At 63.6% G+C, this 21,324-nt stretch overlaps 1 protein-coding gene across 2 annotated transcripts; it reads right to left on the minus strand.

Annotated features, from left to right (window-relative positions):
• Nucleotides 1–1,942: 1,942 nt before the first annotated feature.
• ASMT (acetylserotonin O-methyltransferase) lies at nt 1,943–18,668 on the minus strand. Of its 2 annotated transcripts, XM_036235725.1 has the most exons (8): nt 18,600–18,668; nt 13,468–13,642; nt 12,664–12,793; nt 8,289–8,357; nt 6,404–6,522; nt 4,753–4,899; nt 3,992–4,114; nt 1,943–2,160 (listed from the first exon to the last, which is right to left on the minus strand). In XM_036235725.1, the coding sequence occupies exons 1-8, from the start codon at nt 18,666–18,668 to the stop codon at nt 1,949–1,951; spliced, it is 1,044 nt and encodes a 347-aa protein (XP_036091618.1). In that variant the 3' UTR covers nt 1,943–1,948. The 2 variants fall into 2 exon arrangements, with proteins under 2 accessions (XP_036091618.1, XP_036091619.1); XM_036235726.1 differs by lacking the exon at nt 4,753–4,899.
• Nucleotides 18,669–21,324: the final 2,656 nt, after the last annotated feature.

Genomic DNA, 21,324 nt, shown 5'->3' on the forward strand with positions numbered 1-21,324 from the left:
GCCTGTCCCTGACAGGTTTCCGCACGGACAGCTGGCGGCCCCGCGGGCTGCCCAGACGATGGGGCGTGGGCGCCCCCTGCTGTCCACTGCCACAACTGCGCCTTCCCGGCTGGTCGCATCAAACGACAGGTGGGGCCCCCTCTCCATCCCACGTCCCCTCCCTACTCGTAGGACCCTTCTCCTCGGGGTCCCCAGCCAGCCTCCTCGGGGACCCAGGTCCCAGCACTGGGCCCGGCCCCTTGCTCTGAGTGCAGGGCGCTGGCTGGCCATGCTCGGCCCCAGGTACGTGGCCCCAGGGCCGGGAGCCGGGGGACTCGGGACCTGGGAGGTCAGGGCGCCACGTCCCACTTTGCGAAGATGCATAAATCAGGGCGTGGGTGGCAGGGACGTTTACATGACAACGCGGAGGGGCAAGGACCGGGCGTGCGCTTCAAACGGGCGGAAACGGCAGGTTTTTTACGCTGAGTTTATTTCGTCGTGATTCTGCTGCGTGAGCGTGACACGGGGCGGGGGACAGGGGGGACTCACACCGTGCGATCTCAGCTACGTGTGCGGGACACACACGCGCACACACGAACTCTCGCCCCGACACCTGGCATAACTCGAGAATGGAGAAGCGAGAAAAGGTGCGCAGACCCCACAGAACGGCACTGCGACGTGCTCGTCCTGCCGGCCCGTGGCTTGGGGGAGAGCGAGCTTGGCGCTCCGTGCGCGGGGTCCTGGGGGGTCGCAGATCTGCTCCGGAGGCTCCGCGAGACTCCACCACCACCACGCGAGGACCCCCGTGTGCCGTCTGCCAAAGGGCTCGCCGGCGCCTCTGAGGGGCCCGGGGCCGGACCTGGCTCCACGATCCACAATCGCACACACACTGGCTTCCGTCCGGGGGGGTCGGGGACGGCGGGGACGTCGGGTCCTTCGCAAGGCCCCACAACAGGCAGCACGGCGCCTCCGGCCGGCAAGGGCGGCATCAGGGTTGTGGCGGGGACCGGCCCGACCTATCCGGCCACAAGGCCGGGACATTTACCCTGAGGGACACAGTGGGCGGGGCTCAGGGGGCCTTGGGGACGGTGCTCGCCTCAGGCGCTGCTACAGCCGGGACAGAAGTCAGCCCGAGCTCAGCCCACTGGTGGCTGGAGACACCCACGTCCTGGTCCCCGTGTGGCGGACAGAATCACGTCCCCAATATGCCCACATCTTGATCCCCGTGCGGCGGACAGAATAACGTCCCCAAGATGTATCCTGGTTCCTGTGTGGCAGACAGAATCATATCCCCAAAGATGCCCACGTCCTGATCCCTGTGTGGCAGACAGAATCATGTCCCCAAAGATGTCCACATTCTGGTCCCCGTGTGGCGGACAGAATAATGTCCCCAAAGATGCCCATATTCTAATCTCTGTGTGATAGACAGAATAATGTCTCCAAAGGTGTCCATGTCCTAAACACTCTGTGGCAGACAGACTAATGTCCCCAAGATGCCCATATCCTGATCCCCGTGTGGCAGACAGAATAATGTCCCCAAAGGTGTCCACATCCTAATTTTCGTGTGGCAGACAGAATCATGTCCCCAAGATCCCCACGTCCTGGCCCCCGTGTGACAGACAGAATCACGTCCCCAAGACGCCCACAGCCTGATCCCCATGTGGTGGACAGAATAATTTCTCCAAAGGTGTCCATGTCCTAAACACTATGTGGCAGACAGACTAATGTCCCCAAGACGCCCACGTCCTGGCCCCCGTGTGGACAGCATCCGGTACAGCAGAGTTGGGTGCAGTGGGGTGAAACGGATTGGAATAAGGAGAAGAAAACAAGCCAAAAGGCAAAGTGACAGCCGCAGGCCCCTGACACCCCGAGCCGCTCGCCGGGCAGGACCAGGAAGAGGGCGCGTGAGCGAGAGCCGCTCCCCGTGACGGTTTCTGCGTCCTGCAGGCAGCTGCGCACTTGCTGGGCGCTACTTCCTGGCGAGGACGGCGTCGTAGGGGCGGCCGGTCCTGCGGCACTCCACGTCCGTGAAGCCGGCGGCGGCCAGCAGCTCGCGGTACTGGCCGGGCGTCCGCTCCTGGCCCTCCGTCTGCACCAGCATGTTCAGCGAGTACAGCTGCGTGGTCAGCGGGCCCCGGCCGTCTGCGTCCAGGAGGCTCTCGATGACCAGGAGGGCACCCCCTGCGACAGAGAGAGCAGGCGTGCGTGAGGGACACCCGGACGGGGCCCTGCTGCCCCCCGCTTCTCCCGCTGCCCTGTCCGAGCCCCCGAGGCCACTGGCTCTCCCACGCCACGGACACCTGCTGTCTGCTGCTGCCCGGACCACCCAGACCCCACACCCCCCGCCCTTCCTGCTCCGGCCAGCCGCACGCCCGTGGCAGGAGCTGTACGTCAGCGGCAGGTGCCCTGTGGGACGAGAAGCCTCCGCCGCGGCAGGCGACCAGAGGCCCTGAATGCGCGGCCACGCGGCCAGACGCACCGCCCTCAGCGCGGGAGGAAGGCTTCGAGCCAAAGTCATCCTGCGGTGGCTCGGACAAGGTTCGCAGCGCCCTCGGGGTGGGCCGGGAGCCACTGTGGCGGCCGTCCCAGACGTCGAGCGGGACATGAAGCAATAAGTTTTTTCTGGGAAGATCCAGCGTTTGGAGCATCTCCGAGGGTGCCCAGGGCACATGAGGTGTGGATACGCACTCAGGCTCCCGGACGCACGACCCCTCGGCGGAGCCCTGTCTCTGTCCCCGGCTCCGCCCGCTTCTTTCCCGTGCACCGCCGGCCTCTGTCCCCGGCTCCCCCTGCATCTGTCCCCGGCACCGCCTGCCTCTGTCCCCTGCACCGCCTGCCTGTCCCCGGCACCGCCGGCCTCTGTCCCCTGCACCGCCTGCCTGTCCCCTGCACCGCCGGCCTCCGTCGGTGTTTTTGACCCCTACATAGCTTCACATTTTAACCTTCACTTCCTGTTCATCCGCGGCCCCCACGGCATAAAGAACAAAGATGCCGATGAGGTAACTAGGAGCAGAGAACGACGAGGCGCCCGGGCCCGCCGCACACCCCTGCTGTTTGCGCTGCGGAGGCCTCCTCGGCCCCACGTGACCAGAGGCGGTGGGGACGCCCACCTGCCGAGGGCCAGCCTCGAGGACAGAGAACTTGGGCAGCCACGGGCTGCTGGCTTCCCAGCAAGAGGAGCACGGCTCGCTCGCACCCAGGATGCACGACGCCTGGGAGGCGTAAAGAGCATCGGGGCCATGAAAGGGAGTCCCCACTGCCTGCGGGCGTGGCGTCTGCACACGGCGACCCCCCAGCCGTGGGCAACTGTGAGGACAGCTCGTCACTCACGAGGCCACGCCGCCAGGAAACAGGGCGACCGTAGGCCGTGGCAGGGGCTCGGGAGCCTGGGACCCGGGGACACACGGAAAGCGAGGGGCCCGACGGCTCCCGGGGGTGGGGGTGCGGGGGGGGGGGATCCACCCGTCGGACTCGCACGCAGCCGGGCGGGCGCATTTCGGGTAAACGAAAATCGTCGTTTTAGTGGAAGCGCGCCGGGCGCACCATGGGGCGTAAACCACTGTGGAGGCGCCTGACACCCTGGGACGAGGCTTCCCCATCGGGACCGCGGAGCTGTGTCTGGTCACCAGTCCCATCACACGGGCTCCATCTGGGAGAATTCACTGCTGCCGCTGGGGCGGCCCTTGCACCACTGCGCCCACGCCGGGGACCTCAGAGGAGAGCTGGACACTGTCCCCGTCACACAGAGGCTGTGCCCACGTCCTCGTGGACCTCAGAGGACAGCTGGGCCACCTCCCTGTGGTCTGCGCGGGTGGACTCGGAGCACAGCAGGGCCGCGCGCCCGCCGCTCCGCCCACCTGGCCTGCAGGCTCCACCCACCCGGCCTGCAGGCCCCGCCCACCAGGCCTGCAGGCCCCGCCCACCCAGTCTGCAGGCCACGCCCACCCGGCCTGCAGGCCCCGGCCACCCCCGCCTGCAGGCTCCGCCCACCCCACCTGCAGGCTCCGCCCACCTGGCCTGCAGGCCTGCTGCACCCTCGCCAGCAGCTGAACACACTTCTCGTGGCTCCAGTCGTGCAGGACCCTGGCCAGCACGTACAGGTCGGCCTCCGGGAGGGGGTCTGTGAAGAAGTCCCCTGCAACACAGCGCGGCGGCCCTGCGGTCAGTCTGCTGTCCGGCCCCTTGGGCGGGCCCAGCGCCCAGTGTGCACCTGTCACCTGATGGACCAAGGGTTCCCCAAAGCTTCCCGGCCGGTGACCCGCAAACCTAGCCCTGAACAGAAACAAGCCTCGGGGAAGACAGGAAGACCCCCGGCAACGCTTGGGGCCCCTCCCCGCATCGGTGAACGCCTTTCATTCTCTCTCTGAGCGTCACCAGTTCCTGGAGCTGCCCTCGGCCACGCGTTCCGAGAGCCCCGGGCATCGGCCAGCAGCTCCCGTGGGACGTGAATGGAACCGACAGTCGGCACAGCCACTGGGGGCTCAAGGACGTGACATCCGCCCTCCCCCGTCCTGGACATCAGCGGGGTGACGTCCAGGAGTCCCCGGGCCTCGCTCCCTCCAGAGGCCCCAGGGAGGGTCCTCCTCGCCTCTCCCCGCGTCTGGGGCCCAGGCGGCCCTGGGCTGGTGGCCACGTCCCTCCCGTCTCTGCCTTTGTCTGCTCTGTGCCTGTCTCTCCTCTTCTGTCCCTTACAAGGACAGTGTCACTGGATCCAGGGCCACCTGCTCCAGGAGGACCACCCACCGCCCCCCCCCGGCCACCACGACCACCCACCTTCATGGAAGCTGATTCGCTCCTTTTCTTCCTCCGGGACCGGGAAGTGGGTCCTGGCCGTGCGCACGACTTCCGGGATGTCGAAGACGGTGACGCGGCATGCGGGGTACAGGGAGGCGTACTCCCTGGCCAGGGCCCCGGAGCAGCCTGGGGGCGGGCAGAGGGCGTGACGGGCCCAGAGGAAGCGGCCACCACCGCCCCTGAGGGTCCGGGCAGCTACTGGGTCCCCGCAGTTACTGCCTGCTCCGCAAGGCCCCAAGTCCACGTGCCCAGGGCACTGACCGGGGCTCGGAGCTTCGACCGCAGGTGGCACCTGCCCGTGTCCTGCTGTGCCCCGGGCGGCCGTGCCCCCGAGGACAGCAAGAAGGCCGTGAGGGGGGAAGCAGGGGGCCCGGGCAGGCGCCTGAGCAGGACATTTCCTCGGAATGCCGCGGTGACAACCCTTGCAGACGCCACTGCACACACCTCCTGGGTCCTGGACGCCTCCCCGGGGGCCCCTGTCCTGCGAGTTCACCCCCAGCAGTCCCCAGGGAGGGTGGCCGTGACCGCGGAAAAGCCGCCATTCTCGCGGGGACAGCCAGGAGGTGATCTGAGTGACGCACATGGAGACACACCCCTCACGTGCCCCTCATGACTCACAGACAGGCTACTCAACCTGCCCGAGGTCGCAGCATGCAAGGGACAGAAGCACTCTCGAACCCGGGGCCGATGCTCCCCGCTCCGGCGCCCGCTGCCCGCAATGGGGGAGGGACAGACGCCGGCCACGGAGGCTGTCGCTCAGGGAGGCATGGCCATCTACTGCCTGCCACCGTCCAACAGGCTTTGGGGGGGTCCCCTCAGATCAGGGGAGCAAGGACCATGGCCTTCTGGGTGTGCCTGGCACCCCGACTTCGCCACAGGGGGCCCAGCCAAAACCAGCGAGGCTTCCCTTGTTAAAGGATGGAGACCCTCCCCCGTTGGGGAGGGCCACCTCGGGCCGCTGTTACCCCACCACGCCCTGCGATGCATGGGCATCCACCTGTCCCCGAGCTTGCTCTAGGGCCCCCCCACCCTGCACCAAAGCCACAGAAGATGCTCACGGCACGGACAGGTGTCCTGGTCCTCCACATCACCATCAGAACATGCAGCTCCTAAGCTGAAGACGACATCTCCCCCTGGGACCCCCAAAACGCTCCTGACCCTTTGGGATCAGAGAGCATGATGCCTCCACCAGGAAGTGAGCATGGCAAGGCTCGACTCGGGGTCCCTGCGACTCGCTGTCCAGCAGCCGGCTGAGGGGAGGGGAGCACCCCAGGCCCTGAGCATCCATCGTAGATGACCGCGGCCAGCGTCCATCCGTGGTGGGACGATCTCCATCCCGGGAGCTGGCCAGAAACCCAGGTCCTCAGTCCTGCCCGGACACCCGGGGTTGGGGTCGGGGCCCCGGGAGGCGCGGCAGGCGCCCTGACAGCCTCGGCTGCGTCCAACCCTCTGCTCGGACCTCGGTCATCGGCTCCAGGCAGTGACAGCTGGGCACACGGCACCCCTCAGCATCCGCTGTCCTAGGACGTTTCTGCGCCCTCCCGTCGAGAGCGCCCGGGGAGAGCTGGGGCTCAGACACGCCCCGCCCGCAGCGGGACAGGCGGCGGCGACGTGCGCGGGCCGTACTCACCGCCCAGGTCGCAGACGACGGGGAAGGGTGACAGGTCGAAGGCGGCCAGCACGTGCTGGCCGTGCACACGCCACACGCCCTGCAGGCCTCGCATGAACAGCAGCCGCTCCGCGTCCGACCTGGCGTGAGAAACCACGCTCGTCTGCGCCACGCGACCTCCGGCGTGGGCACCGTGAGCGCGCACGCGGCCGCCCGCCGCGGAGCAGACAGCTGCGTCCCACGGGCACGAGTGTCGGGCTCGCGGGGGTCCCCGGAGCCTACGCTGCTGTGGAAATACGTCACTGCCCCCGGCAGAGCCCCGGGCAGCCGCCGGCCCGCGCCCAGCCCCCGGAGCGCGGCTGCAACACACATCTCCCTCCAACACCGCGCGGGGGCGAGCGCCCAACACGCTGGGGGTCTGGGGACCCGGGGAAGAGACTGCAGGAGGAGGGCGGGCCTGGAAGGGGGCGCGGGGGACGGGGAGGCAGGGGTGATGGGCCGACGAGGAGCTAGACAGCTCTCGGGCCGCGCCGGGTGCTTCTCCCACTGCTGACACGTCCTCTGCTCTGTCCCCTCTGCAGAGCCCGCTGTGTGGCTGTGGTTCCCGCATAGACAAACACGGAGGACAGGGGAGGGTCAGGAAGAGTCACCGAGCCGCACACATCAGGCGTGCTGAGGCTGAGAAGCCCTGTCACAGCGTGAGGCTTGATATTCATCTGTCACCTCTCTCTGCACCCCTGTCACCCAGCCATCCACCTACCCATCCGCCCATCCGCCCATCCGCCCATCCACCCATCCACCCACCCATCCACCCATCCATCCACCCATCCATTCGCCCATCCACCCATCCATCCACCCATCTACCCATCCACCCATCCGCCCATCCACCCATCCACTCACCACCCATCATCCACCCATCTACCCATCCACCCATCCACCCATCCATCCATCCGCCCATCCATCCATCCATCCATTCACCCATCCACCCATCCACCCACCCATCCATCCACCCATCCACCCATCCACCCATCCACTCACCACCCATCATCCACCCATCCACCCATCCACCCATCCAACCATCCATCATCCACCCATCCACTCACCACCCATCATCCACCCATCTACCCATCCACCCATCCGCCCATCCACCCATCCATCCACCCATCCACCCACCCATCCATCCATCCATCCATCCATCCATTTATCCATCTATCCATCCATTATCCACCCATCCATCAATATCTACCATCTGTCTACACATCCTCCATCTATCTAGTTATCTCTACCTATCCATGCATCAATACATATCTATCACTTATTGATACCTATGTATACCCAGCTACTAACATCTATCAATAATCTATCAGTATATACCAACCCATGTCTATCTGTCATCTACTTATTTTTCTATCCACAAACACAGGAGAGGAGCAGAGAGAAGTAGGGGAGAGGAAGGGCATGGAGTGAGGGGCAGCAGGGGACGGGAGGGCACCAGCCGGCGGGCAGCACCTTGCCCTCTCCCACAGGCTCCCAAACCCCTTGTCCAGCTGTGAACTCCAGGAATGGCCATCGGCTCATCACCACCTGAGAATTTCTGCGCCAGAACTGCCCGCAAAGCAGCACGTCTATGTCATACGAAGGAAAAAGAGCCACGTCGTCCCATTGGTGACAGGCCAAGCCCAAAATGGCTCTTCGTTTCCCCACACACAGTGCGTTTGGGTCCAGCCGGTCGAAGGGCAGATCCACATCTCCTCGGGGAGGGGGCCGCCACAAACGTTAGAACAGCCCGGTCTGCCTTGTTCTGTTTGTACGTTTTACCTCGAACACTGCATCCTTCTGTTTCGCTGCATTTGGGAAGCATTTTCAAGACAAGCATGAGTCTGCCAGGTGGGGTCCCGGGCATTACCTGTAGATGGCTGCGAAGACATCCTCCGAGGGGACCCCGAAGGCCTTCATGTACTGGTTCTTCCCGTCCCTGCAAACAGGAGGCAGCTGTCTGTCACTCGGGCGCTGAGGCATCCCATGAACATCGGTTAGCGCGCATGGCTGGTCACGGGCCCGCCCCTTAAGCCCCCGGCGGAGCGGGCAGGAAGCAGAACTGAGCGACCGAACACACTCATGCCTCCCTTTCTAGGGAGACGTCAATGCGTGTTTGGAGCTGCAAGGTCCCCACTAGCACAATCGTCTGAGACAAGCAAGGAAGGAATGTGATTTCATGGCAATCTAAAGAGGCAAAGTGCTGTGCCTTCTGGGGACACCACAGTCTGGAATGACAGACGTGTCACCCAGCATCTAAAGAGAGGAAGCCCCTTGTAATTGCAGGGCCAGCTTATCTACCCACAACTGGAGAGCCCACTGGTCTACCTGCAGCTGAAGGGCCAGCTGGTCTACCTGCAGTTAAAGGACCAGTTAATCAACCTGCAGCTAGAAAACCAATTGGTCTACCTGTAGCTAAAGGGCCATCTAGTCTACCTGCTGCTACAGGGCTGGCTGGTCTAGCTACAGCTGGTAAGCCAACTAGTCTACCTGCAGTTGAAGGTCTGGCTAATCTACACACAGCTGGGAAGCTGACTGGTCTACCCGCAGGTAGAAGGCTAGCTGGTCTACCTATAGCTACTGAGTTGACTGTCTACCTGTTGCTGGGGGGCTAACTGGTCTACCTATACTTGCAAGGATGGCTGGCTTAGCTGCAGGTAGACAGTCAACTGATCGACCTGCAGCTGGAGGGCCAGCTCGTCTACCTGCAGCTAGAGGACCAACTGGTGTACATATAGCTAAAGGGCCACCTAGTCTACCTGCTGCTACAGGGCTGGCTGGTCTACCTATAGCTGGTGAGCCAACTGGTCTACCTGCAGTTGAAGGGCTGGCTGGTCTACACACAGCTGGGAAGCTGACTGGTCTACCCACAGGTAGTCAGCTGGCTGGTCTACCTATAGCTACTGAGTTGACTAGTCTACCTGTTGCTAGGGGGCTAATTGGTCTACCTATATCTGCAGGGATGGCTGGCTTAGCTGCAGGTAGATAGTCAACTGCTGGGAAGCTGACTGGTCTACCCGCAGGTAGACAGCTAGCTGGTCTACCTAAGGCTACTGAGTTGACTATCTATTGCTGGGGGACTAACTGGTCTACCTATACTTGCAAGGATAGCTGGTTTAGCTGCAGGTAGAGAGTCAACTGATCGACCAGCAGCTGGAAGGCTAGCTGGTCTACCTATACTTGGTGACCCACTGGTCTATCTGAAGCTGGTGGGCTGGCTGGTCTACCTGCAGCTGGAGGACCAACTGGTCTACCTGTAGCTAAAGGGCCACCTAGTTTATTTGTTGCTACAGGGTTGGCTGGTCTACCTATAGCTGGTAAGCCAACTGGTCTTCCTGCAGCTGGCAGGCTAGCTGGTCTACCTGCAGTTAAAGGCCCAATAAACCAGCAGCTGGAGGGCCATCTAGTCTACCTGTTGCTACAGTGTTGGCTGGTCTACCTATAGCTGGTGAACCAACTGGTCTACCTGCAATTGAAGGGCTGGCTGGCTTACACACAGCCGGGAAGCTGACTGGTCTACCCGCAGGTAGAAGGCTAGCTGGTCTACCTATACTACTGAGTTGACTGGTCTACCTGTTGCTGGGGAGGTAACTGGTCTACCTATATTGTCAGGGATGGCTGGCTTAGGTACAGGTAGATAGTCAACTGATTGACCTGGAGCTGGAGGACCAATTGGTCTATCTACAGCTAAAGGGCCATCTGGTCTACCTACTGCTACAGGGCTGGCTTGTCTACCTATAGCTGGTAAGCCAACAGGTCTACCTGAAGCTGGCAGGTTGGCTGGTCTACCTGCAGTTATAGGCCCAATAAACCTGCAGGTGGAGGGCCATCTAGTCTACCTGTAGTTAAAGGGCCACCTAGTCTACATCCTGCTACAGGGCTGGCTGGTCTACCTATAGCTGGTAAGCCAACTGGTCCACCTGCTGCTGGGAAGGTGACTGGGCACCTGCAGGTAGAAGGCTAGCTGGTCTACCTATAGCTAATGAGTTGATTGGTCTACCTGCTACTAGGGTGCTAATTGCAAGGATGGCTGGTTTAGCTGCAGGTAGAGTCAACTGATCGACCAGAAGCTGGAGGGCTAGCTGGTCTACCTATACTTGGTGAGCCCATTGGTTTACCTGAAGACAGCTAGTCTACCTGCAATTGTAGGTCTGGCTAGTCTACGCACAGCTGGGAAGCTGACTGGTCTACCCGCAGGTAGAAGGCTAGCTGGTCTACCTATAGCAACTGAGTTGACTGGTCTCCCTGTTGCTGGGGGGGCTAGCTGGTCTACCTATACTTGCAAGGATGGCTGGTTAAGCTCCAGCTGGAGAGTCAACTGACCGACCTGCAGCTGGAGGGCCGGCTGGTCCACCTATGCTTGGTGACCCCACTGGTCTACCTGAGCTGCAGAGTCAGTTCATCCACACAGCTCCTACTCCCCCTCCTGCCCTGCAGCTGAGGTTGAGGATCCCTTGATCACCTGGGACAGCCCCCCGTCTCTGGCAGAACTGTCCCCCTGAGGCCTGTTTTCCTCCGTCCGTGACTGGCGCCCCCCAGCCAGCCCCATGCTTTTCACAGACGCTGTGCGAAGACCCAGCCTTTAGCCCTGGGGGCACCTCTTTCCCTCCTGACCTTCAGGAGACAAAAAAACACACATGAAGGACAACTCGGAGCCCAGAAACACCACCGGAGGCCACCTCGAGGGGACGAGTGTCTCTCTCCGTTGCCCAAACACTAGCTCCCTGTGCGCCTGGGATGAGGGGGTGAAGCCGGAGGGTCCGACAAGACCTCGGCTGCCCCAGGCTGTGTCCACCCGGTGGCATGCTTGCTTTCGTCCTCTTGATTTATTTTTCTGACTGAATGAATTCCAGCACCAAAAATTTGGGAGATGTCACACTAAAATCTGGATACACCGCTTCTTGTCAAACACAAAACTCGCTGGCAGCTGTGTCCTCATTGATGCTCGAGCTGACGAAGGCTGGCCCCTCAGAAGGGCACAGGCTCTCGAGTGTGCCTCTGCTCCCCCCACCCCCTGTGTCTCCTGTCAGGTTTAGTGAAACAGGTTAAGGAGCCGAGAGGGGACAAGCTGAAGTCCACACAGGGGAAAGAAGCGTTTTCTCAGCAGGAGACCACGTCTTCCTGTGACGTGCGACCCCAAAGCCCCGGTGACATTCACACGGTTACCAAGAGTCCTCGTGGCACCAAGTTTGGGTCCCTGCCCTCAGGCACTGTCCATACCGGCCTCGGCCTCTCCCCACCTACAGCCGCACCCTCGGGACAGCAGGAGGCACTCAACTGAGGCGACTCCCACATGAATGCAATGTGGACATGTGAATATCCAGTCGCAGCGTCATTACGCAGAAAAATGAGGAGCCGTGCTTTTTCCAAAGTAAATGGTAAAACGCGATCCCAGTTTTTTGCAGCAAAGTTACCGCAGGATATGCATGTGGTTTAAGTTGAAAAAATTAAGAAAGAAAATGTCGAGTTCTGCTTCCCAACCGGACACAATTCTGCCCTCCCCCAACACACACACCCCAGGGACATCTATCAAAACAAAATGACTGGGGACATCTATCTATCTATCATCTATCTATCTATCTATCTATCTATCATCTATCTATCTATCATCTATCCGTCCATCCATCCATCCGTCCATCCGTCCATCCAATCGTCTCTCATCTATCTATGTATTTATCTGTCTATCATCTATCTGTCTGTCTATCCCTCATCCATCTATGTAGGTATCTACCTATTATCTATCTCATTCTCGACTGCAGGTGATTGTGCTCTCGGGAGACAGTTGAGACTGGGGACACCTTTTATCGTCACACTGGGGACGGGGTGCTCCAGGCACCTGCTGAGTGGGGACCAGGAGGCTGGTCAGCACCCTGTGGGTCACACGACGCCCACGTCACAGTCATCAGCCCCGACGTCCGCAGCGCCGAGGCTGGGGGAGCCTGGCGTGCCGTGACCCGTCACGACCCGGCAGCCTCGCTTTCCGTCCTCGCCGGGCTCCGAGCTGCCTGCCCGGCTCTGCCCGCGGCACCCAGCCCTGTCCCCGAGAGACGCGGAAGGACGAGGACTTGCCGTCTCCACCTGTTTATGCTGAGGGACGTCTACTGGTCAATAGCAGATAACTTTGGGGTTTCTGAAGCCAGGGGTGTCGTCTTCGACTCTGCGAGTGCCCTGGTGTGTCGCCCCCTGAACCCCCAGAAACGAGCCCAGGCACCCAGGACACGACGCCCACGCCACGCCACGCCCACCTCACGGCCTGGGCCAGGTGGCCCCAGCACAGGTAGGTCGTGCGGGCCAGGTACAGCAGCATGTGGTGCTGGGACGTGGGGCTGCTGCTCACCAGGTGCCTGCGGGACAGCAAGGTGCTCGCGTACAGAGCTGCGGAGAAGCGGGAGGAAGGGGAGAGGAGGCGTGGTCAGGGGCGCGTGGACTTGGCGGGCCGTCGCCAGCACCGGACGGGGACGCGGCCTTCGCCTGCGAGCTCGGCGCCCCCCCACCCGCCCAGCCGGGGGTCGTCCCCAGGGAGCGGGTGGCCTGAGGGGACGTCCCGCCCAGCTCCGTGCTGGCCGAGCGCTGGGGAAGGCCTGCAGGAGCCGGGGCAGCGGCCACAGGGGCCCGAGCAGGACGCTCTGCTGCCGTCTCTGGGCTTTGCAATGGCGACGTACTCTAAAGTAGGGACAGGGGCGGCGGGGGGGTGACATCCTGATTCCACAGGAAACAGGGACGAGAGGAAGGGCGCCGGCTGTGGGTTGACCGTCCCCCGCCTCGACGCAGGGGCCGCGGCCCTGCGGCTCCGCACGCAGCCGTGGGACGCGTCCCCGAGACCCCCTGCGGCCCATGACGCGGAGCATGCGTCGGAGCCCCCCGGCCCCTTACACAGAGGGCGGCGGACAGTGCGCGTGCGACACCCCCCCACCCCACTCACTGCGCCCCCCGCCCCGCTCGCCGCGCCCCCCGCCCCGCTCGCCGCGCCCCCCCGCCCCGCTCACGGCGCCCCCCCCAGCTCACCACGCCCCACCCCTCCCACGCTCACCGCGCCCCGCCCCACTCACCGCGCCCCCCGCGCGTGTCCAGGCGAAGCAGCCTCAGCGCCACGCAGGCCTCCAGCAGCAGCTCCGTGCCCCGGGCGCTGGCGCCCAGGCCCGCGGCCACCTCCGCCGCGCTCAGCGGCCCCGGGGCCTCGGCGAGGAGGTCGAAGACGCCCAGCTCGCAGGCCGCGAACAGGACCTGGGGGGAGAGGCGGGGTCCGAGCGCTGGCCACACAGAGCCCTGCAGCCCCCCACACACACCCCCAGGGCGGAGCGGCCCCCGCGCCCGGCACAGAGCGTGTGACCGCCACGCGGGACCGTCGCAGCCTTACGCGGGGCGGATCCCGACTCCCGTGACGGCCACCGAGCCCGGTGACAGGAGCCGGACACGAGGTTCTTCACGGCTCGTCCACCTCTCGTCCCGCGAGCCCCACACAAGCGCGGCTTTGCCGTCACCCAAGGGTCCAGCACGGAGGCCACCGAGGGCACAGGCTGGTCCCCAGGGAGGGCGCCAGCGAGGGCTTGCCGGGGGGCTGCGTGGATGTGGGGTGGCTGTGTGGATTTTGGGGCGGCTGCGTGGATGTGGGGGCCGCTGTGTGGATGTGGGGTGACTGTGTGGATTTGGGGTGACCGTGTGGATTTTGGGGTGACTGTGTGGATTTGGGGTGACTGTGTGGATGTGGGGTGACCGTGTGGATTTTGGGGTGACTGTGTGGATTTGGGGTGACTGTGTGGATGTGGGGGTGACTGTGTAGATTTGGGGTGACTGCATGGATGTGAGGGTGGCTATGTGGATTTGGGATGACTGCATGGATATGGGGTGACTGCGTGGATTTGGGGTGACTGCGTGGATTTGGGGTGACTGTGTGGATTTGGGGTGGCTGTGTGGATTTGGGGTGACTGCATGGATTTGGGGTGGCTGTGTGGATTTGGGGTGACTGCGTGGATTTGGGGTGGCTGTGAGGACACAGGGACCGCCGAGGCCATTTCCGGGCTGCTCGGCCTGGGCAGGGCGAAGGGCCGGGCGGCTTTGGGGTTCCTGCAGTGTCCCCGCGCCCTGCCCCCCTCAGAGGCCCCTGTGGTGACCCCCACGGCATCGCTCTGCAGAAGACCCAGCTGGAGACGGGTCCACGGAAGCAGCGCCCTCGACCGGGAGCTGTAAGGTCCCCGAGGACGGACCCGCCACACAAAGGACGGACACACGCACGCGCCCAGCCCCGCGCACACGCGTGTGACCCCCCCCCAACCCAGCTGCTGGCCTGTGCCGGTTCAACGGGGCCGAGAGTCTGGGAAAGGCGGGGGGCGGGCCGGGGGCTGCCTTCTGCTTTAGCAGTCTGCTCCTCTCAACGTGAATGTTTTTATCTTCCAAACGAAGAAATATTTGCGTTCCCTTTATTTTTAAAAGTCAGCGGTGTTCCCCACACCACTGGTCCCCATCCTGTGTGGCCCCAGGGGCCGGGGCCCCTATGGGCGTCTGAGGCCCGAGGGCCTGAGGCGGGGCCGAGGCGGTGGTGCCGGCGCTGGGGGCGGCTGCGGACGCGGAGGAGGCGCGTCCCTCGCCAGTCTGCTGCTGCCCCCTGCTGTGCGGCCCGGCGCCGAGCAGGACCAGGACACGGGCCAGGACCGGTCCGCGATCGGGGGCCGGGGCCCCCGCCCCTCGCAGTGGCTTCAGAGCCTCGGCTGGGTGGTGGTCTTGTCATCCTCCGTCTCGAGAAGCGAGTCGGCAATGGCTTCGCACAGCGCCCCGAGTGTCAGGGACCCGTGAGCCCCGAGTTCTCCGTCCTGCCCAGGCTCCGTGGGATGGGCGCGGGCTTGGGCGTCGCCGATGGTGACCGTGAGCGATGGACGCACAGACGTGCCACGTGTCCACACGGTTTCTGGGGGCCGGCGCCACAGCCGTGATCAGCACTGTGTCCACCGCTGGTGGACGCACACAGCGCCGACATCGTGTGCCTCGCGTCACTAACGAAGAGGGTGTCCCGCCCCCCGCACCCGCTGCGCACGGCTCGGCCCCGAGGCAAGCTCAGCCGGGGCCGGTGGGACCACCCGCCTCATGTCTGCTCCACGACTCTGGTCCTCTTAGGTCTGGCCCTGCTACGTCGGGGCTTCTCAGCCTCACAGCGCCGGCGTCCGGGGCCGGGTGGCTGTCTGCGAGGGTGCCGCCCTGGGCGCCGCACCCCCAGAGGCCAGGAGCACCCCATCTGCAGCAGTGAGCCTGTCCCCAGACGCGGCGGGACCCCCCTGCCTGAGAAGCAGGGCCACGGCTCCGAGGACTGTGCACTGTCGACCTCGTGAACGCTGCCCGAGTCTCCCCCGCCGCTCACGCGGCTGAGGCTGGAAGAGCTCGTCCTCCTCCGGGGGTCACGGACGCGTGTCCAGGAAAAGCACCCGGACCGCGCGCTTCCTCCAGGTCACGTCAGATCCAGCCTCTGAGGGTCGCGGTGCGGTGAAGCCGCGGCGAGTCTGTCCCGTTACGGCTCCGCGACCCCTCAGCCTGCAGCCAGTTCGCCTCTGGGTTAGGGCTGTGTCACCTCTTGCCAGATTACGGCTCTATTTACTGCTATTTTGTTAAGTTTGTATTATGATTTATTCGATTAAGGTTGTATTAGCACTTGACCTGTTTGAGCTTTTATTATTTGTTGTCCTATTAGGTCGCATTAACTGTTCTCTTGTGATTGCATTAGCTCTCGAATTAACATTGTATTAACTCTGGAATTAGCGTTGCATTAACTCTGGGATTCGGGGGGGCGTTAAGTCTCGTATTAAGATGGCATTAACGCCTGTATTGAGGTCGTAGTAATTGCTGCTCTACCGGGATTTCAGGAACCTTCGTTCTTTTAAGGTCGTATGCGGTTTCATGGCATTGACGTCTTAGCTCTTGTCCTGTTTGGTGCCACGTCGAGGACACGGTACTGTGGGATCAACGTGTCCCAAGTTATCTTCCCCCCAAGCTGCGTAAGCCACACGTCAGCATTGCGTGGACGGCCAGCCACACCGGACGGACGGCATGCTGCCCAGCTGGCCGGGGACACCACGGGACAGTGGCTAAGTCCCTCCTGCGAGCCAGGGGAGGCCGACGCGCCGCCGGGTCCTCTGCGGGGGGTCGCGCAGGGGGGCCTCTCCGGCGGCTTCTGGGCCGCGGTGGGGCCTCCGGCAGCCCCGGGTGGCGGACGGGCTTCCGTTCGCCCTGGCCTCTGCCCGAGGCTCAGCGTCCCCTTCGATGGTGACTCGGGCACGGCCAGGCTGTGGTCCGCTCCCCGCGACTCCGTGACCAGGAGAAGCCGTGCATATCTGTGCATCTCGGCATAGCCGTTGCGGGGAACTCGAAATGCCACGGCGTGCGACGCCCCGGGGCGGCTGGCTTCAGCCGCCGTCAGTCTCCGCCTGTCTCTGGGCCACCAGAAGGTGAAGCCGCGTGTTCTCCAAACAGCAGTGTCACTGAAACAGCCTGCGGGAATCCCACTTGCAACCCTCACCCCGTAGAGCGCCCCACGGGCCCTGCCCCGGTGTGCTCCACTCACACTGATGCCGCACCCCACATGCAGAATCGGGACCAACAGCCGTGCAGAGGCACGAGCCCCGCCGCGGCCACCGGCCCCGCCCGACGCACCTGACGCCTTCAAAAGATCAAGTCTAAGCCCACGTTGTCTTTTTTGTTTTCAATGGCACCAAAATTCACACAGCATCAGATTCGTCATTTAAACCCCACGATTCGAATGGGGCGGTTAGCGCCTTCTCAGTGCTGTGTGACCGTCCTCGATCTGCATGGACGCCCGGCACATTCTCAGGGGGCAGGGGACCCCTCCCCGTGAGCGGGCGCCCCGCGCCCCTCCCCCAGCCCACGCCCACGCGCGTCTGCTTCCTGCCTCTGCGGCTTCGCCGTCGGGGGCACGTTGCAGGACCCGACCGCACGCTGCGGGGCCGTTCGCGTGTGCCTCTCGCTCAGCATCACGTCTACTCGGCCACGACAAGGCGTGCAGGCGGGTGCCACGCTGTGGGTGGCCCTGCAAGACCTCACAGTCCCTTCGACCCCTGAACCTTGCAGGGTTGGGGCACGCGCCCCCTGCGTGGTCAAAACCTTGCACATAGCTTCAACCCCCCCAGAATGCAAGTGCTGGTACCCCGCTGCTGACCAACACCTCGTCGACCACGTGCCCCGTGGGCGAACACAGATTTCGCATGTTACACGTAGGACCTACTGTGTTCTGACGACGGCGTCGGCTACGGAAAAGAAAACGTCATTAAAAAAGTGTGTGGCTGCGTCGCCCTGAACGCGCCCCGTCCCGTCGGACCTCGGAAGCCAAGCAGGGTCAGACCTGGTGCGTCCTGGATGGGAGCCCGCCTGGGAGGACCCGGTGCTGTGGGCGTAAAAAATAAAAATAAAAAAATAAGGGATTGTAAGCTGATGAGGTCATTGCTTTTAGGTGAGGCAACCAAGGGAGAGAGAGAGAGAGAGAGAGAGAGAGAGAGAGAGAGAGAGAGAGAGAAAGAAACAAAGAAACAAAGAAAGAAAGAAAGAAAGAAAGAAAGAAAGAAAGAAAGAAAGAAAGAAAGAAAAAGAAAAGAAGGAAGGAAGGGAGGAAGGAGGAAGGAGGGAGGAGGTAGGAAGGAAGGAGGAAGCAGGGAGGGAGGGAGGGAGGAGGGAGCCACGACAGAAGAAAGTCCCCGGCATTTGCTGAAGAAGACAGGCGCATGCGTGGCCGCGCGGGCTCCGTCGCGGTCCGACGGCCGCCGTTCTTCAACGCACCTCCGCATGCACCTGCCCCGTCGTGTCTCCCATGAATGAAAAGCTTTCGAGTATTGAAAAAAGGAAAACAAGTGAGCGTGCCACCACGTCCTGCGTCGAGTGCGGACGGACCGGTGCCCCCGGCTGCCGCGGCGCGAAGTGCGCTGCACCCCGTGTTCCCATGGCCGCCGTCTCCTCGGCAACCCCATCTACTTCCTGTTACGCGTTTACAAACGTGCTTCCCAGACAGGGTCCCTGGGGGTCGGCAGGGCGCAGAAGGGTCCCTGTGGCCCCGGGGCCAGCGTCCCAGGACCTTCTGCTCACCGCAAGGAGACCCGTCCCCGGGGAGCAGCGGGCGCCCACTGCCCCAGCCCAGCCCCCGGCCTTGGGGTCCACGTGTGCCCAGCGGGGCAAGTCCCCAGACCGGTACCTGAGAGACCATGAAGCCATTGGCGTAGTCTCTCAGCAGACGGTCGCCGTCGTCCTCTGTGGAAGCCATTTTCTGCCGCGCTGGAGTGGCTTCGAGGGCCCCGGGGTGTCCTGGCTTCGGGGAGCTCGGGGAAGGCCAGTGGCTTGGGGCTGTGGGAGGCCCGGCGGGCGGGCGGGCGGCTGGGGACCAGGGCGGCTCCAGCTGGGACCTCGAGCCCCTGGGCGAGAAGTGCGCTCTGCAGCGGGGCGGGCCGTGGGTGACATGAGGCCAATGTGCTCCCAGGGGACGTGGGTGCAGACGGACTGTGGGACCGATGACGGGCACCGGGCAGCGTCTTAGGGGGCGCGGTGACGCCCCACCGGCCCCATTTGCTTGATGGAGCCGTAAGCGGCCCGTCTCAGCCGCCCAAATCCCCGGGGCTGGCGGGCGGCCTGGGGTCTTCCGCTAAGGCGATTACTGTGCAAAGGAGATTGAGGGCTGAGCAGGGCCCGTGGGGACGCGAGCCCAACGCCTGGGGCCCGGGGCCACGGCCGGCCGGGAGGCGCCCTCCGGGACAACAGGACGCCAGCCTGGGAGGCCGAGCGCTGCCCTCTGCGGGGGGGAGACGGGGCGCCCGCCTGTGTGGACCACGGAGCCCTGCAGAGGCGCCTCGGGGAGGGTTCCTCCGGGGCAAGGCACACGCGATCTCGGGTTGGAGTGCGGGGTTGCCGTCCCCGTGTGAGCACACGAAACACAAAGCTCAGCGTGAAACGCTGAACCACCCACTTCGAATGGCCGCCATGGCTGCTTTTTTGAAAATGACGGTTTTTAGAACCACTTTAGGTTCACAGCAAAATTCGAAAGGAAACACAGATTTTTTTGTTTGTTTGCTTTTTACCACATGCCCCCCACAGACGCCCACAGGGCCCGGCGGTGACACCTGCCACCCCCTGCTCCTGAGCAGTCCCCATGTCACCCAGCCCCCTCCCTAGCAGGTTCCTCTGGGGTCACAGGGTCCGGAGCAGGGTCAGTGTGGGGTCACAGGGTCCGGGGGCCGCCGCCCTGTGAGCAGGGGGACAGTGTGGTCGGTCGTAGGGGCGCCCACGTCCCTAGTGATATGATCGTTTGAGCCAAACCGCGACATGTTCCAGGGGCGGGAGCTCCGATGGCCCAGGGACGGCAGTTTGCAGCTCCTCGTGTGTGTTCAGAATTAGGGGCACACGAGGCAGATAGCGTGGGGTGGGGGACAGCCCGGCGGGTCACAGGGCAAGGCACGAGATTCTGCTCTCTTGAGCATCTTGCAAAGCTGTGTCAACCAGGAGAGTGGACGGGTTGGCCGAAGGCAGAGACAACCCTTCACTAAAGAGGTGACGTGCTCGGGGGGGGGGGGGGGGGGCGGGGTGGGGGGAGGAGGGGGAGGCGGCCCGACTGGCAGTGTGACCTGCCGCTGCAGGCGCAGGAGGTTCGGATCCCAGCGCAGGCGACGTCGCAGGTGACGACCGCGCCCCCTCTCGACCACACGGGAAGGAGACGGAAGCCGCAGGCTCCGCAGGCCGGTCAGCCACAAGGATTAGTTCCTGTGTCTAGACGCTGACGACCGCGACGTGGCCCGAACCCCTTGAAACGGGCCGTTATCGAGGCCGGGCGAGGCCGCACTAAGCCCCAGGCTGCACCCCAGGCGGGGACAGGGGAGGGACCGGGAGCCCGGACGGTGGGGCTCTCAGCGCGGGTGCGCTCGGCGCGGGGTGCTCTCCAGCGCCCGCCGCGCTGGGCCGGGCGCAGGCCGGCGGGTCGGGGTGGGCAGGCTGCTCGCACCGCCGGCAACGCCGCCTCGTGCAGCAGTGAAATGGGGTGAGGAAGCAGCCGCCACCCGGCAGCAGGTCACCTCGGCTTTGCGCTCAGCCGCCCGACGTCGGCGTCCACGGGAGCGGCGCAGGAGGGGAGCCCACGGCGGCTGCGGGGACCCCCGAACCCGCGCTCCCAGAGCGCTCCGCGCCGCGCCTGGCGCTTCGTCCTTTGCCTAGCTCGCCTGCAGTCCGGGTTTCCTGTTGCACAGGACACAAGAGCCACCACAGTCACGTCCCAGACCCCCCCCGCCCCCCGCCCCGTGACCGCACCCCCCGAGGTCTGGAGAACGCCTCTGCCAGTTCCCGCCTGGCGCGCGGCCAAGGAAGTGGGGCCCCAGGCTGCCTGAACCCAGCAGCTTGTAGCCAGCGCCGCAAGGTCACAGCGACACAGGCCGCCCGCGTGTGGGGAGGGGGCTCTCGGCAAACGGGCGGGGGGGGGGGCGCCCAGCGCCCAAAGGCGGCTTCACCCCGACGACGAGAACGAGTGACCTACGACCCTGTATTTTCCTCCAATTTCAAAATAAGGGCGTTCCTCTTTTCGGCGTTCGGCCCGGTGGAACCGTGATACATCGGTGGTGTTTTTACTGACAGTGAGGTGACAGTCCCACTCGCCTAGGAAATGGTTCCGGACAAAATGCTGTAAATGGACAGAGACAGAGACTGATGAGAGACACACACAGCACTAGAGAGTTAGACACTGACTTAGAAATGGGAGTAGAGATAGTTAGCCACAGACTTAAAGATGCCGCTAGAGTTAGACATGGAAAGGAATAGATAGATGGAGGTAGAGAGCAAGAAATAGAAATAGAAATACATAAACGGCCGGAGGCAGAGCTAGAGACAGAGCTAGAGACAGAGGTAGAGACAGAGGTAGAGACAGAGGCGGTTAGAGGTGGAGG

The sequence above is a fragment of the Rousettus aegyptiacus genome, unplaced genomic scaffold (assembly GCF_014176215.1).
Source record: "Rousettus aegyptiacus isolate mRouAeg1 unplaced genomic scaffold, mRouAeg1.p scaffold_m13_p_19, whole genome shotgun sequence".
Lineage (NCBI taxonomy): Eukaryota > Metazoa > Chordata > Mammalia > Chiroptera > Pteropodidae > Rousettus > Rousettus aegyptiacus.

Excerpts from the sequence above, each read along its gene's own strand:
- ASMT (XM_036235725.1), bottom strand. The coding sequence starts at position 18,668 with ATGGCTTCCACAGAGGACGACGGCGACCGTCTGCTGAGAGACTACGCC. Across the intron at positions 13,643-18,599 it reads ATGGCTTCATGGTCTCTCAG|GTCCTGTTCGCGGCCTGCGA; the intron begins GTACCGGTCTGG and ends CTCTCCCCCCAG. Across the intron at positions 12,794-13,467 it reads GGACACGCGCGGGGGGCGCG|CTCTGTACGCGAGCACCTTG; the intron begins GTGAGTGGGGCG and ends GCTTCTCCGCAG.